Raw genomic sequence first — 17,500 nt, 5'->3', positions numbered from 1 at the left:
TGACGCTGTCTCCAAATAATGACTGCAACTTGGCAGGGGATATTTATTGCAAGTGGATACGGAATTAGGTTTGTTGTTTCGATATACCATTTGGCTGATCTGGATCCATCAATGAAGGCTTGCCTTATTTTTGTAGTCTTTTGCATGTTGCAAAAGGCTGCCATTCGATTCTTGATGGTTTTCTGTGAAAGTTGAAGTGTGATACTGATTGTCTGGCACATTAGAGCAGATTTAGCTAAGTGATCAGCCTCGTCATCGCCAGTGATTCCAGTGTGACTTGGAATCCAATTTAGGGTTATTTGCCTGTTGTTGATTTGGTAAGCTAAGGCTAGGTACTGTATTGCTGTGATCAGGTAGACATTTTCAGTGGGTTCTATGTTGCTGAGAGCCAGAATGGCTCCTCTCAAGCCTGTGTGGATTGTTGTGTTTCTTTCATGTAGACTGGTCAAGTGTTCTAGGGCTTTGGCAATCGCCACCAGTTCGCTTTGTAGTGTAGAGGTGGGGTTTGAATGCCTCCAGTTTTCTCTGCAGCCTGATGGATAAACGAGTGCAGCTGCTGCTGCAGGAATATCACGATCAAGTGATCCATCAGTATAGTAGATGTTGTGGACTGAGGTATTGCTGATTGCATTTTTGGCTGTTCTGGCGTGCATAGAGCTTTGCTTGCTGCTGGAAGGAGGGTGAAGTAGTACAGGATGGGGTCCGGAGACGAGGGGGCAGGAGTGATGTAAGCATCATGCTTTTGTTGCCCCTTTGTTTTGTAGGCTTCATTTTGCGTTTGCATTTTTCTATGTGTGTCCAGCAGTCTCTTTACGTACGTCTTTGGCTGATTAATCTCCTCCACCAAAGGGAGGAGTTTTTTAAGTCTGTTGTTCAAAGGGCAGTCTCTTTCTCATTTGATTGCCTTGAATATGATACTGCAGTATCTGATGTCGATCCTAGCTGAAGGGGAAATTAAGTTAATTTCGGATTTTAACAAGCAGAGTCTGGTCCACATTGGAGAGCTGCTGATGAGTCTCATGGCATTGTTTTGTATCACTTCTAAGGAGGCTTTTTAAATTTCGTTCAGTGAGGTGTGCATAGGTGCTGCATAGTCGGTATGAGATCAAATTGCTTGAATGTAAAAGCGTCTTAGGAGGCTGTTTGATAGCAGATCTGTTGGCAGTCACCAAAGAGACATCTGCAGGCTTGGAATGATGGGGTCATGCCCTTAAGAGGAACGACAAGCACCAGAATCTACCAAAAAACCACATGTTAGATCCTATATCATGCAAAGAGAAGAGATTAGGTAATGACGAGTCCACCACCACAGGTGATTGCCTACTTACACTTTATTTACCATTGACATCAGATATGACAATTCTTAGCAACACCCTCGAATCTTGAGGGGTTTATAGTACCACTGAAATTGAGGGGTATGATTCAGCGCCCACTGAGGACGTTGGTTGGGAGGCATAGGTAGGTGTGGGCTCAGACATGTCATAAGGGGGGCATCAATGTCCTCCAGCATTCGCCTCAGTTTCTGTCAGTGTTTAATTGTTGTCTAATTCGTCAGAAGTGGAGATATTCACGAAGTTCTTGACTGTAGGTAAGTGGTTGTCTATAAGGGCATTGACTCTAATTATCTGGTCCTTCAGAGGGAAGGTGTTGACATCGGGAAGGCCGGCTCACACAAGTTCTGGCAGGCATTGTACTCAGAGAGCCCAAACTAGGTTCAGTTCACAATGAGGAACATATGTAGCTGGCTGAAGGCGACCAATACTGATCATTTCTACGAGAACTATCAATGCCTTTTGATCACTCAGCGGTTATTGAGAACTGAAAAATCTTGGCTACGCATGCAGGTAGTAACTTTGAGTACTGAACAAGGAGTTGTTTTTTGAGGACATCATACTGTTTGGGGCATAACATTGCTCACAAAGCCAATCGGAGATTTTTCGGGAGGTGTTGTTGTGGATTGCAGCTAGAACATTTTCTGCTTTGATGCTTGAGTAATTCACGAACTTGATGCAAAACTGAAATTCAGCATACTGAATCCAGGCAAATGTATCTATACTGGCAAAAGGCAGAAATTTCAATGATGCATGCAGCGTGACAAATGAGTCTGGATTGTTAGTGAAATTAAAAGAAGAATAAGCATGGTATTGAGAACATTTGGTAAGCCAAATGAGATTATGAAAAGTAAAATGCTACAATCTTTAAAAAGAAAAGTATTTAATCATACAATCCAACCAGTATTAACTTATGCATCAGAAACAGGGAGCATAAGCTAGTTAAAACTCAAAGAGCTATGGAAACAATAATGATGAAAATAATGCTAAGAGACAGAAAAAGAGCAACATGGACACGCGAGCAAACTAAAGTAGATATTCTAACAACATGAAAGAAAAGAAAGGGACACGGGTAGGACAAATAATGAGAATGACAAATAATATATGGACATTGAAAATAACAGATTGGGTCCCTAGATATTGTAAATGAGGCATGGGAAGAAAGAGAAGATGAAGGATTGACGAACTAAGAAAAATTGCAGGAGAGGACTGGCATAGAAAGACCATAAACAGACGTAAGTGGGAGAACATGTTTGATGCATTTGTTCTATAGTGGACTGGTAACTGCTACTGGCACTGATGCTATATATATATATATATATATATATATATATATATATATATATATATATATATATATATATATATATATATATATATACGTTGTACATATATACTGTGTATTTGAATATAAATATATATATATATATATATATATATATATATATATATATATATATATGTATATATATATATATATATATATATATATATATAATTTATATACATATATATATATATATATATATATATATATATATATCTATATATATATATATATATATATATATATATATATATATATATATATGTACTGTATATATAGAGGATAGTTTAAATGCATAGCAGCATGAATTAAAATAATCAAACATCAATAACAAAAGAAACATTAATGAAATGTGTTAGAACTAGCAGGTGATGGAACGACCTCAGATTGCTGATGTCTACACAGCATTCAGTAAACAAACATCCAGGAAAACAAATACAAAGAGAGGGAGAGAGAACTGAATCTCTTCTGCTTATGCTTAACTCTTCCTTTCACTAATTCGAGTTCTTTGATCATTATGGCGGATTGATTCTTCACCTGAAGATTAAGTTTCGTTCTTTAAAAAAATAAAGTAATTAACTTTTGGAATGAAGTTTTCTCTGATTGAGTGAGCGAAAAAAAAATCTTTGTTTTGGAGCTTCGGTCTCGTCATAAAATATCTCTCTCTCTCTCTCTCTCTCTCTCTCTCTCTCTCTCTCTCTCTCTCTCTCTCTCTCTCTCTCTCTCTCTCTCTCAGTTGATATCTGTAGCCTTATTTTGACTCATTACCATTTACACTGTCCTTACCAAATATGTTTCAAGTTTTGCTAACGAATGTTTCATTTCTATAAGGCAGCCTTGTTTATTTTTAGTTTACCACTCTTTTATTTCATGTTTACTCCGAATTTTGATTTTTCAGAGATGGCCATAGGGTGTGGTATTCGACGTCCGTTCTTCTCCCATATATAGATCAGATCCAATGTTGCTTAAATACACTTATCGAGAGACCAGCCAAGCAAGGAAAGGTAAAATTTATCTTTATTTCAGGAGTTAGGAAGGTAGGATATTCGGGCTTCCGTATCCAAATTGAAATTGCATGAGTTATCACTCTAATATTAAAATGCTTTGTATAAGATTGGATGTTTTGGTTGTTAAATAATAAGAAAACTCTGTCAGGCTTTCGTTGAATATCAGTTATTAATTCCATCTGAGAGTAACTGAAAATGATGGCAGGAACATAATCAACTATGAACGCTCATCAATAACAACATTTTTACTTAAAACAACTTAGATATCGGTCCCAACAAACATCCAAACGACAGAAGATAAAAATCAATACATATACAATGAGCCATTAAAATCAGCAAATGGGATTAATAACTAAAGATGATCAACAATGGACGAAAAAGAAATAGAACTAAATCCTCTTATTCCGCCATCTCTGCCATATCCCAAATAGCTTTAAACACCCGAAGTCATCTGCTTCTTTAGCGGTCAATTACTCCACAGATTTATTCTCCCCATCGCCAGCTGGATCTCTCTTCCCATCTGTGAAGAACGCTAATCACCAGTGCCATTAACCAGTCCGGGAAACGATCCCATGTATATTCGATTCAGCTTATCGCTGACGGCATTTAGTAATTACGAATGATTTAATCGTGGATGAGTGACGCTACCCAGCTCATCACAGAGTCATCATAAATATTCCACTAGGTAAGAATGGAGTCTTTTCCATATTGTATCTCGGTTCCTGTTTATTAAGGGCGAGCGTTAATTTACATCTATGGAACTCTTCCTCTTCTTCCAATGAAGGAATTATTATTATTATTATTATTACTATCCAAGCTACAACCCTAGTTGGAAAAGCAAGATGCTATAAGCCCAGGGGCTCCAACAGGGAAAAATAGCCCAGTGAGGAAAGGAAATAAGGAAATAAATAAATGAAGAGAACAAATTAACAATAAATCATTCTAAAATAAGTAACAACGTCAAAACAGACATGTCATATATAAACTATTAACAACATCAAAAACAAATATGTCATAAATAAACTAAAAATAGACTCATGTCCGCCTGGTCAACAAAAAAGCATTTGCTCCAACTTTGAACTTTTGAAGTTCTACTGATTCAACCACCCGATTAGGAAGATCATTCCACAACTTGGTAACAGCTGGAATAAAACTTCTAGAGTACTGCGTAGTATTGAGCCTCGTGATGGAGAAGGCCTGGCTATTAGAATTAACTGCCTGCCTAGTATTACGAACAGGATAGAATTGTCCAGGGAGATCTGAATGTAAAGGATGGTCAGAGTTATGAAAAATTTTATGCAACATGCAAAAAGAACTAATTGAACGACGGTGCCAGAGATTAATATCTAGATCAGGAATAAGAAATTTAATAGACCGTAAGTTTCTGTCCAACAAATTAAGATGCGAATCAGCAGCTGAAGACCAGACAGGAGAACAATACTCAAAACAAGGTAGAATGAAAGAATTTAAACACTTCTTCAGAATAGATTGATCACCGAAAATCTTGAAAGACTTTCTCAATAAGCCTATTTTTTGTGCAATTGAAGAAGACACAGGCCTTTTATGTTTCTCAAAAGTAAATTTACTGTCGAGAATCACACCTAAAATTTTAAAAGAGTCATACATATTTAAAGAAACATTATCAATACTGAGATCCGGATGTTGAGGAGCCACCGTCCTTAACCTACTTACAATCATACTTTGAGTTTTGTTAGAATTCAACTTCATACCCCATAATTTGCACCATGCACTAATTCTAGCTAAATCTCTATTAAGGGATTCACCAACCCTAGATCTACATTCAGGGGATGGAATTGATGCAAAGAGAGTAGCATCATCTGCATATGCAACAAGCTTGTTTTCTAGGAAGGGAACTAACAGGAATTAAATGGTTTCTTGTGTATTGTTTCACAAACTCCATTTTCCTTCTTTCTAGATCCATGATGTATTTATTACTGTTTATTGCTTCGTTTTGACAAATTTTGAGGCCTAAACTGAAACGCCAGAGCCAAGAATATTCAGCAATAGAAGAATGAATATTTATTTCACTCTTTAAACTTGACTTGCCTCTGAATGATTTTATGCGAGCATTTAAAACTTTGTATGCTGATAATTAATCATAGATCCATTTATGAGTTGAAGATATTAAAACTTTCAATAGTGTATACAGTAAATACCACAAGAATATGAAAAATACGATGTTTTCTCTCCTGAACTAGAGGGGCACTCTTTAGAGCGCAGACCTCGGCCAAGGCAGCTTATTTCTCGAAATTTTGCTCAACCTTGACCCTGACCTATGACCTACGAGTTTCAAAATTCAATCATTTCCACGTCTTAGCATAGCAATTAATCACTGAAATTCTCACTTCTCTCTGATTAAAATTCTTGCCAGGAAGTTACTTACATTTAAACGACCTTTGCTCGACATTGACCATGACCTTTGACATAGGACTTTCAAAATTGAATCACTTCTACGTCTTGGCATAACAATTAATCCCTGAAAATATCACTAATTTTAGAGTAACATTGTGGCCAGAAAATTATTCATATACAAACGACCTTTCGTTCAACCTTAACCTTGACCTTTTACCTAAGATTTTCAAAATTTAATCACTTCCATATCTTGATATAAGGATTAATCCCTGAAAGTAAAATTGTTACCAGGAGTTATTTCACACAAACAAACAATGGCTAAAACATAACCTCCTCTCTAACTTACTTCGTTGGTGAGGGTAATCAAATGTAATAGAAGACATCGAGCCTTAAATCGAGCGGCTAAATGGTCAAGAATAATCAATCTTTGTAATGACGTCCACTTTTTCCATCGTCTTGATCATTTGGAAACTAAAAAACAAGGTGAGTCGGGTAGGATATTGGGGAGGTGGAGAGGGACAGTAGACGGGGTAGGATATCGGAGAGGTGGAGAGGGACAGAAGACGGGGTAGGATATCGGGGAGGTGGAGAGGGAAGGTAGACGAGGTAGGATATCGGAGAGGTGGAGAGGGACAGAAGACGGGGTAGGATATCGGGGAGGTGGAGAGGGAAGGTAGACGGGGTAGGATATCGGAGAGGTGGAGAGGGACAGAAGACGGGGTAGGATATCGGGGAGGTGGAGAGGGAAGGTAGACGAGGTAGGATATCGGAGAGGTGGAGAGGGACAGAAGACGGGGTAGGATATCGGGGAGGTGGAGAGGGAAGGTAGACGGGGTAGGATATCGGAGAGGTGGAGAGGGACAGAAGACGGGGTAGGATATCGGGGAGGTGGAGAGGGAAGGTAGACGGGGTAGGATATCGGAGAGGTGGAGAGGGACAGAAGACGGGGTAGGATATCGGGGAGGTGGAGAGGGAAGGTAGACGAGGTAGGATATCGGAGAGGTGGAGAGGGACAGAAGACGGGGTAGGATATCGGGGAGGTGGAGAGGGAAGGTAGACGGGGTAGGATATCGGAGAGGTGGAGAGGGACAGAAGACGGGGTAGGATATCGGGGAGGTGGAGAGGGAAGGTAGACGGGGTAGGATATCGGAGAGGTGGAGAGGGACAGAAGACGGGGTAGGATATCGGGGAGGTGGAGAGGGAAGGTAGACGGGGTAGGATATCGGAGAGGTGGAGAGGGACAGAAGACGGGGTAGGATATCGGGGAGGTGGAGAGGGAAGGTAGACGAGGTAGGATATCGGAGAGGTGGAAAGGGACAGTAGACGGGGTAGGATATCGGGGAGTTGGAGAGGGACAGTAGACGGGGTAGGATATTATTATTATTATTACTATCCAAGCTACAACCCTAGTTGGAAAAGCAAGATGCTATAAGCCCAGGGGCTCCAACAGGGAAAAATAGCCCAGTGAGGAAAAGAAATAAGGAAATAAATAAATGAAGAGAACAAATTAACAATAAATCATTCTAAAAACAGTAACAACGTCAAAACAGACATGTCATATATAAACTATTAACAGCATCAAAAACAACTGTGTGTGTGTGTGTGTGTGACTTTTTAGATTAAAATGTTAAGGGTTCTTAGTAATATTTCATTATTTATAATCCTTAATTAATTAGGCTGTTGTCTAGAAAACTGCGCCAAATATAAAACTCATTATACTAAGGAAATCACGCGATGTCTGTCCGGGTTATATTATTATCATTATTTTTTTTTATTATTATTATTATTATTATTATTATTATTATTGTTATTTTATTATTATTATTATTATTATTATTATTATTATTATTATTATTATTACTTGCTAAGCTACAATCCTAGTTGGAAAAGCAGGATGCTATAAGCCCAAGGGCTCCAACAGGGAAAATAGCTCAGTGAGGAAAGTAAATAAGTAAATAAACTACAAGAAAAGTAATGAACAATATAAACTATTTTAAAAACAGTAACAACATTCAAACAGATCTTTCATAAATAGACTATAAAAACTTAAAAAAAAAAAAAGTAAGAGGAAGAGAAATAAGATCGAAGTTTGTACCCGAGTGTACCCTCAAGCAAGAGAATTCTCCTCCAAGACAGTAGAAGACCGTGGTACAGAGGCTATGGCACTATCCTGGACTAGAGAGTATTAGTTTGATTTTGGAGTGTCCTTCTCCTAGAGGAGTTGCTTACCATAGCTAAAGAGTCTCTTCTACCCTATGACTAGATATATCGCGAACAGACAAACAGGCAGGGAGATATATGGAAACACACGTGTCTAAAATCCAATTTTCCATCATCTTGGTTTTTGCAATAAGAAGAAAATGGAGAATGAATAACAGGATTTTATACAGACAATATACAGCGGCACGGCCTTTGATCTGAATGCATGTGCTTGTCAGCTTTCAGCTTTTCTGTTTATTAAAGTTATTTAATTTTCCTTCTCCATCAAGTCTTCTCAGTAACCTTGTAAAAACCTTCACTTCATATCCTCCCACCTTGGACCACTTCCCACCACAATCTACAACAAAGGAACACCAGAGAGAGAGAGAGAGAGAGAGAGAGATTTATCCTTTGGCTTTTTAAGTTACTCCTCTTCGAGTCGTCTCCCTCTTCTTTCCCTGATCTTCTGCACTTTATTTTCCTTCTCATGTGTTTACATTTTTATTTTATTTTTTGCTGTGACCTCTGCTACTTTGAACAGTATTTGCTTCTTGTCCATTCATCCTTTTCCACCTTCCAATTTCTTTCATCCTCTTTACATTTCCCCCGCCCATTTGGGCGCACTCTCCAACTTTTAACTACAGCAACTTCTTATCTTATACATTTATTTGTGATGCTCGTTTTTTGCCATGTGACAAATATGAATGCAGCCATATATAGACACAATATTTAATCCACCAAATGCTAAGCACAATAATGACCTCTACTTATAGTCTTTATTTGTCCGACATTTGTAAAAAAAAAAAAAAATAAAAAAAAAAATAAACAAATAGAATAAAAATCATATAATTTTTCAACTTTCAAAGGAAATGTTTATAAATACAAAATTTTATTTTGCTGCTTTATTTTCTAAAAAGATGAAATATAATATTACATTGCAATTACAGTTGCTAATTAACTAAAGGACTTTACATTTGGCAGTAAACAGTTAGTCACATAAAAAGCACAGGAAAATAATATGTCAGCAACTAACTAACAAAAGTGCATTTAAATTACAAGTCAAGTGTCAACCACATAAACAGGACACTCAAATTACAAGTAGTTATCAACTTTCTGTTTTCCAGAATTCTGAAACTTTTTATCTTCTGGTAAGTTAGATTGCCGTTTCCCCCCTCTCTCTTCATCCAGTTGCTTTTCATTCCTTTAGACAAGATCGGCGGCAATGACCTTCGATGTCAGGATGCCAGACAACTTCCAATCATTCAGTCATTCATTTCTTTAGACAAGAATATTAGGTTTCCGAACTCCCTGGCCTTTACAATAAGAAAAATCTCTACTTGAAGAAGAGGAAAAGGAAGAAAGAATAGCTTAAACCAACAAACAGGAAAGAGGAGACAAGAGGATTGAAATTCCTTCATTCCTCCTAAGCCAAATATTCACAATGATTTAACGATGAACTGTTGGCCACCGTTCATGTCGATGAAATCACCCATAATTGCAGTAATCCCCCGGGCAAGAGATGGGAGGATTTATAATCTGCATAGTTTATTATGACATGTTAATAGGATTCATCATCACAAGAGGAAGGAAGATCCAGCTGATGATGAATGGATATGGAATTTTGGATGAATTGGCAGTTGTGGAGATGGGGACTCTCATTGGTCAAAGGAAGACGATTGTGGGACATTTCTCTATAAATTAATTGCGATGAGGATTGAACGAATGATAAAAGACTCAAGTCTCTCTCTCTCTCTCTCTCTCTCTCTCTCTCTCTCTCTCTCTCTCTCTCTCTCTCTCTCTCTCCTGCAAGAAGGCAAGAGAGTATACGGAAACTAACTTAATCTCAGCCTGTACAGTACAGTTACTTAAGCACAAACTAGACCTTTAGAAAATCTTTCAAAAACAAATAGAGGAAATTTGAATGAAAAACTGGATAATACAGATAAAAGCAAACCTAAAACACTAGGAAATCGGGGAAACTAATAAAGCCACAGAGGAAGAAAAAAAAGATAAAACATTTTCTGAGTGTCACAATTTAATGCTCAGTCAGTTAGAAGAAAAATGGGAAACTTCAGGGCAATGATAGCTAGCGAGGAACTAGATGTCATAGGCATTACCGAGACCTGGATTCAAGGAAAAAAAAAAAAAGATTTTATCTAAGAATATGAAATCCCGCCTTACAAAAAAAAAAAAAAAAATCCCTTAAACCCCATACAAATCAAATTAGACACCGAATGTGAAGTGACAGGTGCAAATATTAACACCATAGGAAAAAACGCAGTAATATACAGACCACCACATAAAACACAAGAACAGGATGACGAGCTGTATAGACGACTTGGCCAAGAAGTTAACAATAAGTTAGCTGTCCTAATGGGAGACTTCAATGCAGAAGTAAACTGGGACACTGAATTTTACACCAAACACAAAGGGACATGGGCCACTAGAATTGGCCAACAATGAATTCCTCAATCAGTGGGTCGATAAACCAACCAGAGGAACAACATACTAGATATTGTGTTAGCAACAGAATAAAAATTAGTATCCAGTGTTTCTGCAGGCGAAAATATTGGCAAAAGTGACTACAAAATAGTTAGGTTTCAGATAGATATTCCTCATCTAAAAAAAGGAAAATTATAAAAAACTTAGACTACAGACGTAGTAACTGGATAAAACGGAAGGAATAAACAAAGAATTTAGAATACGACGAAACAGGGAACATAGCCACACAATGGGACTCCTTTGTTAAAATATATAATGAAAACAGGCCCAAATGTATACCACATAAAAAAAAAATTACCAAATGGAACTCCACAACCTAAGAGGTTCAACAGAGAAATTGCCAATGCAATAAGTAGAGACAGCAAACATAAATCAATGGGTCCACAGCCTCCAATTCATGAAATTTCCGAGCACAGGAAGTTAAGGTGAAAAGTAGATACACTTGTTAGAAAGGTCAAGATCAATGAAGAGAAAACAGTGGCTTCAGCTAGTAAAGAAAATCCAAAAGAACTTTTTGCATTTGAAAACAGTAGAAAACCAATCAAAAACAACATTAGTCCATTAAGGGACTCAGAGGGTAATCTAATAACAAATGATTTGGAAAAAGCCGAATTGATGAATACTTATTTTGCAACTGTAATCCCTACGTAAGAATCAACGACCCTCCCCGAACCAGCTATCAGATGTGAAGGGCCACAACCATTAAATAGAATCACCTTTACAATGGATGATGTCAAAAAGAAAATGAAAGGACTGAGTAAGTCTAAGGCACCAGGTCCAGATGATATTCACCCAAAAGAGATTGTAGACACTTACAAAATGTTCCGAAAGAGAGCCAACGAAAGAAAGGCATCACAGGGATGGAAACGAGGAAACGTTCTTCCAATCTACAAGAAGGAACCAAAAGAAGAAACTGGCAACTACCGACCTGTGTCTAACTTCAGTGCCTTGAAAAAGTTTTGAATCAATTATATTAGACTCAATAGTGGAACATATAGAGAAAAACTATTTTCTGATAGACATCCAAAATGGCTTAAGACACAAGAGATCTTGTGTGACAGATCTTTTGGAATTCTTCCACAATATGTTTAGCATTTACGACACAAGCAGGGCAATAGACATCATATACCTAGATTTTAAAGAAACTTTTGCAAAGTTCCTCATAAAGAAATAATGGTCAAAATTAGAGCACTAGGCATCATTGCCAAGCCAGCTGAATGGATCAAAGATTGGGCACCAAACAGAAAACAGAGAGTTGTAATCAATGGAGAAGCTTCAGAGTGGGCAGCTGTTATAAGCGGAGTACTTCAAGAATCCGTCCTTGATGGATGGATGGGTAGATTTCCATGCCAATGAAATGACACGGGCTCTTGTCGTTGGACAGCCCGTAAGAGCATATTAATTTGAAAAGGGTGGTCTCCCAGAGGAGGCCGATACTACAACATTAAAAGGCAAGGGGTAAATCTAACAGAGTTACTGGAACATACAAAAGTGGAGGATAAGTTACTTTATGAGGGATTTAAGCATCTGATATGAAAGGGAGATCCGTCCTTGGACCATGGCTATTTTTTATCTACATTAACGACATAGATTTAGAATTAACTTGTAGAATAGCCAAATTTGCCGACGATACTAAATTAGGCATTAATGCTGCAAATTCAGGACATAGAAGCCTTAAGAGAAGATCTAAAGGGGCTAGGTGAATGGTTCAGAAAATGGCGAAGGCCTTTCAACTGTAGGGAATGTAAAGTCATACACATAGGTTATAGTAACCCACAATCATATTCCTCACTGCTGGGTAATGAAACAGAAAGTGTGGACCAGGAGGAAGAGCTAGGCATTATTATCAGCAAGGATTTAAAGTTCACCAAACAAAGCATAAAAGCTGAAAAGAAAGCACATAAACTAATAGGTTACTTAAAGAGACAATTTAAATACTGAAACAAAGACACTGTACTACAGCTGTGCACATCACTAGTAAGACCCCATATAGAATACGGAGTCCAATTCTGGGCTCAAAGTATTCAGATGGATATAGATATACTGGAAGCAGTCACCAAACTAGTTCTAACACTAAGGCAATTTGGATATAGATGGAGGATGGAACGTTTGAAGTTATTTGATCTACAAACTCGTCAACTAAGGGGAGAGTTAATAGAGGCATTCAATATTATTATTATTATTATTATTATTATTATTATTATTATTATTATTATTTGCTAAGCTACAACCCTAGTTGGAAAATCAGGGTGCTATAAGCCCAGGGGCCCCAACAAGGATAATAGCCCTGTGAGGAAAGGAACAAAAGGAAAAGTAAAATATTTTAAGAACAGTAACAACACTGAAATAAATATTTCCCTTAAAAACTATAAAAACTTTAACAAAGCAAGAGGAAAAGAAACTAGATAGAACAGTGTGCCCAAGTGTACCCTCAAGCAAGAGAACTCTAACCCAAGACAGTGGAACACCATGGTAAAGAGGTTATGGCACTACCCGAGACTAGAGAACAATGGTTTGATTTTGGAGTGTCCTTCTCCCAGAAGAACTGCTTACCATAGCTAAAGAGTCTCTTCTGCCCTTACCAAGAGGAAAGTAGCCACTGAACAATTAGAGTGCAGTAGTTAACCCCTTGGGTGAAAGAAGAATTGTCCGGTAATCTCAGTGTTGTCAAATGTATGAGGACAGAGGAGAATCTGTAAAGAATGGGCCAGACAATTCGGTATATGTGTTGGTAAAGAGAAAATGAACCGTAACCAGAGAGAAGGATCCAATTTAATACTGAATGGCCAGTCAAAGGATCCCATAACTCTCTAGCGGTAGTATCTCAAAGGGTGGCTGGTGCCTTGGCCAACCCACTGCCTAATATTCTTAAAGGAAAGCAAATGTAGATCACAATCTATTCATGCTTAACAAAAATCAGTCCAGAGGTAACGGATCCAAACTGTATTTATAAACATGCAACATCCCTCAATGTGGCAATTGCTTTACATACAAAATAGCAAATACTTGGAATAGACTTCCAAAGGATGTAGTAAACAATGACAGGTAAACAATTTCAAGAATAAGTTAGACAAGATCATAAGAACTTTCTAAAATTAAATGCTTAAAATAAATCGCTCTACCAAAGAGCATTATGGAGTCTCTGCGGATGGAATAAAATGTCTTTGAGACATCCAAAATCCTTGTAACTCATTGTAACTCTATCCTCACATTTTTTCAAAGTTCGTCCTCGTTGAGATACTACTGCTAAAGAGTTATTTGGTCGTTTGACTGGTCAGACAGTACTTCATTAGCTCTCTTTCTCTCCGGTTACGGCTCATTTTTCCTTTAGGCTACTTACACATACACCGGATAGTCTGACTTAAACCACCACATTCTCCTCTCTCCGCATACACTCTGAGATTACCATATAATTCTTCTTTGCTCAAGGCGTTAACTATTGCACTGTCATTGTTCAGTGGCTACTCTCTTCTTGGCAAGGGTGGATGACTCTTTAGCTGTGGTAAGCAGCTATTTTAGGAAAAGGACACTCTAGAACCAACCATTGTTCTCTAATCTTGGGTAGTACCATAGCCTCTGTCCAATGATCTTAAATACAGAACATAGAAAAGGCTCCTTGTTTTCTTCCCAGTTTCCTTTACAAACTTAAATAGTTGAACTGTTAAGGAATCAAAACATCATCAGCAAAACTGATTGTTGAATAGGCCTACGTGTAAAATGTTCAGTTTAACACTCAATGTCTTAACCTAACCTAACTTAACATAATAAAGTGCACGTTTCCTTAAAAAACTATTCATTACCACATGGGTTGTAAATTCATTTCCTAACATGCCGAAATAAAGTTACAGGTGCCGGCCTACTGTAGGCCTACTTGGTGATCAGGGCCAAAACTTTGCTTGAGAACGTCCAATCAGACTGTACAGTATTGTCCTGATAGGCTCAGTGACCTAGAATTCTGCAAAAGTTTGATTTTCACAAATTGATGAATTTGAGACCTATAGACTATCGTTGGGGTCTGGGAGACAGCTCAGAAGCGCAAGACAGGAAAATCAAAATATGAGAGAGAGAGAGAGAGAGAGAGAGAGAGAGAGAGAGAGAGAGAGAGAGAGAGACTTCCATATGGTTCATATTTCTATTTTGTTCCTACAAGATTGAAAAGATTATTATGATTTACATTTAGTATGTAGGGTACTTGACATTTCAATAAAAGACCTTTAAATGAATTATCATGTTTCCATTCCTTTTATCCTTTACGATTCAGTTAAATGAGAAGATATTTTCATCAACAATTATCATATGGAAGTCAAGTAGGCTCATGTCTGAAAGAAATTTCTTAGAGCAAAAGACTTAGTATTGTGATTAATTCTTAACGAATGCTTTAAGATTGATACCATACATCATGATTATTATTATTATTATTATTATTATTATTATTATTCTTATTATTATTATTATTATTATTATTACAAGCTAAGCTATGACCCTAGTTGGAAAAGCAAGATGCTATAAGCCCAAGGGCTCCAACATGGAAAATTAGCCCAGGGAGAAAAAGGAAATAAGGAAATAAATAAACGATGTAAGAAGTAGTGAAAAATTTAAATGAAATATTTCCAAAACATTAACAACATTAAAACAGATATTTTATGTATAAACTTCGGACTTCGGACACACCTTTTTGTAGGACAGGTCATCGGTAGAGAGAGAGAGAGAGAGAGAGAGAGAGAGAGAGAGAGAGGGAGAGAGAGAGAGTTTGAACCCGAAGCAATAGTCTTCCATCCCTTTAAATAACATCTGAGGAAACGTTCCTTATGTTCCCTTTTCTGAGGGAAATAAAAGAGGAAACACAAGGAGCAAACTCTCTCCTGACTGACCCCTGAAACCCTTTATTGAATTTTCCCTCTACTTGTGCAGTTCTACTGATTCAACTACCCGATTAGGAAGATCATTCCACAACTTGTTACAGCTGGAATAAAACTTCTGGAGTACTGTGTAGCATTGAGCCTTATGATGGAGAAGTCCTAACTTTAAGAATGAACTGCATAACTAGTATTACGAACAGGATGTGCTGTCCGGGAAGATCTGAATGTGAAGGATGGTCAGAATTATAAAACATCTAATACAACATGCATAATGAACTAATTGAACGACAGTACCAGAGATTAATATCTAGATTAGGAATAAGAAATATAATAGACCGTAAGTTCCTTTCTAACAAATTAAGATGAGAATCCGCAGCTGAAGATCGAACAGGAGAACAATACTCGAAACAAGGTAAAATGAAAAAAATTAAAACACTTCTTCAGACTAGATAGATCACCAAAAATCTTGAAAGACTCTCTCTATAAACCAATTTTTTGTGCAATTGAAGAAGACACAGACCTAAATTGTTTCTCAAAAGTAGATTTGCTGTCGAGAACTACACCTAAAATTTTAAAGGTCATATAAAGTTAAAGAAACATTATCAATGCTAGGATCCAGATTTTGAGGATCCACGGTCCTTGACCTACTGACAGTCATACTTTGGGTTTTGTTAGGATTCAACTTCATACACCATAATTTGCACCATATTTAGCTATATCTCTTTGAAGGGACTCAGTAACCCGAGATCTACATTCAGGAGATGGAATTGATGCAAAGAGTGTAGCATCATCTGTATGTGCAACAAGTTTAATTAATATTAATAAAACATCTAAAATTTTAGCTTTTCCGTTTTAACTTTTTCATATAACAAACAGATCAAAGCCTAAGAATACAAGAAAGTCACAACGGTAATTCAGAGAATCTTTAGTTATAGAAATCTAAATGTAGGTTAAGAAAATGATACTTATGATTTTGAGTTTAATATATATTTTATACAAAACATTTATAAAATAGTTTTCCTTCACAAAATAAATACCATATATTTAGCAAAATGTTGACAACATAACAATAAGTCCCTTATTTCCTTCAAGATCTCACGGTGAAAACATCAACCAAAAATGCAAATTTTCTAATCATTTTCAGTTCTTGTCGTCTCCTTTTCTTCGAGCATCACAGCAATGGCAAGAATCCTCTTATGCAGTTCCTCAGCAGACTTGACCTTACCGGTTCTACAATCCTTGTACAAGTCTCTGTACGCCACCATGGCTGGCCCATCTAATCTCATCTGATGCTCGGCGAACCTCATGAGTCGATCAAAGTTTCGGATGTCGACGAACTGGTCGATTGGTTTTATGCATACCAACTGCAGAAACGGCACGCAGGGCAAGAAGAGAGTCCTCCAGCTCCTCTGGCCAAAGGGCATCGATCCTCCGAAGTCGATAATGGACGGCTCGTCCGTAGCCTCGTCGATGATGATGTTTTCGATGTGCAGGTCGTTGTGGCTGATACCTAGGGCGTGGATCTCCCGCAGGATCCCGCTGACCTTGACTAGGAGCCTTACTTGCTTTAGCGCGTCGCCAGCATTCTTACGCACCCAACGCTTGAAGGTCGTGGTGCCGCAGTCGGTCATGATCATGGCGTTCTGGTGGCTGAAAGGGTCGACGGCGATCAGTTTGGGCGTGCCTCGAACGCGCTCTAGTTTCCTCAAGACATCAGCCTCCCAAAACATTCCCTTCCAGCCGAAACCTTTGATGAAGTCCCATTTGTAGGTCTTCAAGATGAGGGGATCGTCAGTGCAGCATTGAAACCTCAAGTAAATCAGTTCTATTTGGAATTCAAACGGTTTTAAATTTTTTTTTTCTTTCTTTTTTTTTTCTTTTTTTTTCTTTTTTTTTTTTAAC

The 17,500-nt window shown here is 37.7% G+C and overlaps 3 protein-coding genes across 3 annotated transcripts in view; all 3 read right to left on the bottom strand.

Annotated features, from left to right (window-relative positions):
- Positions 1 to 653, bottom strand: part of LOC137623443 (uncharacterized) — a 672-nt gene extending 19 nt beyond the window's left edge. Inside the window, exon 1 of the mRNA XM_068354279.1 lies at positions 1 to 653. This exon is cut by the window's left edge and continues 19 nt beyond it. Coding sequence (XP_068210380.1) covers positions 1 to 653 — 653 coding nt within the window.
- Positions 654 to 6,448: 5,795 nt separating this feature from the next.
- LOC137623442 (uncharacterized) lies at positions 6,449 to 8,851 on the bottom strand. Its single transcript, XM_068354278.1, has 2 exons — positions 8,837 to 8,851; positions 6,449 to 7,444 (listed from the first exon to the last, which is right to left on the bottom strand). Exons 1-2 carry the CDS (start codon positions 8,849 to 8,851, stop codon positions 6,449 to 6,451), a joined length of 1,011 nt encoding a protein of 336 aa, XP_068210379.1.
- A 7,712-nt stretch (positions 8,852 to 16,563) lies between these two features.
- LOC137623441 (uncharacterized) overlaps positions 16,564 to 17,500 on the bottom strand; it is a 2,200-nt gene continuing 1,263 nt past the window's right edge. Inside the window, exon 2 of the mRNA XM_068354277.1 lies at positions 16,564 to 17,423. Coding sequence (XP_068210378.1) covers positions 16,729 to 17,423 — 695 coding nt within the window. The 3' untranslated portion in view covers positions 16,564 to 16,728. The remainder of the gene's footprint in view (positions 17,424 to 17,500) is intronic.

Source organism: Palaemon carinicauda, chromosome 30 (assembly GCF_036898095.1).
Source record: "Palaemon carinicauda isolate YSFRI2023 chromosome 30, ASM3689809v2, whole genome shotgun sequence".
Taxonomy (NCBI): domain Eukaryota; kingdom Metazoa; phylum Arthropoda; class Malacostraca; order Decapoda; family Palaemonidae; genus Palaemon; species Palaemon carinicauda.
The sequence above is the reverse complement of the archived record's forward strand: the minus strand, read 5'-3'. Positions and strand labels throughout refer to the sequence as shown.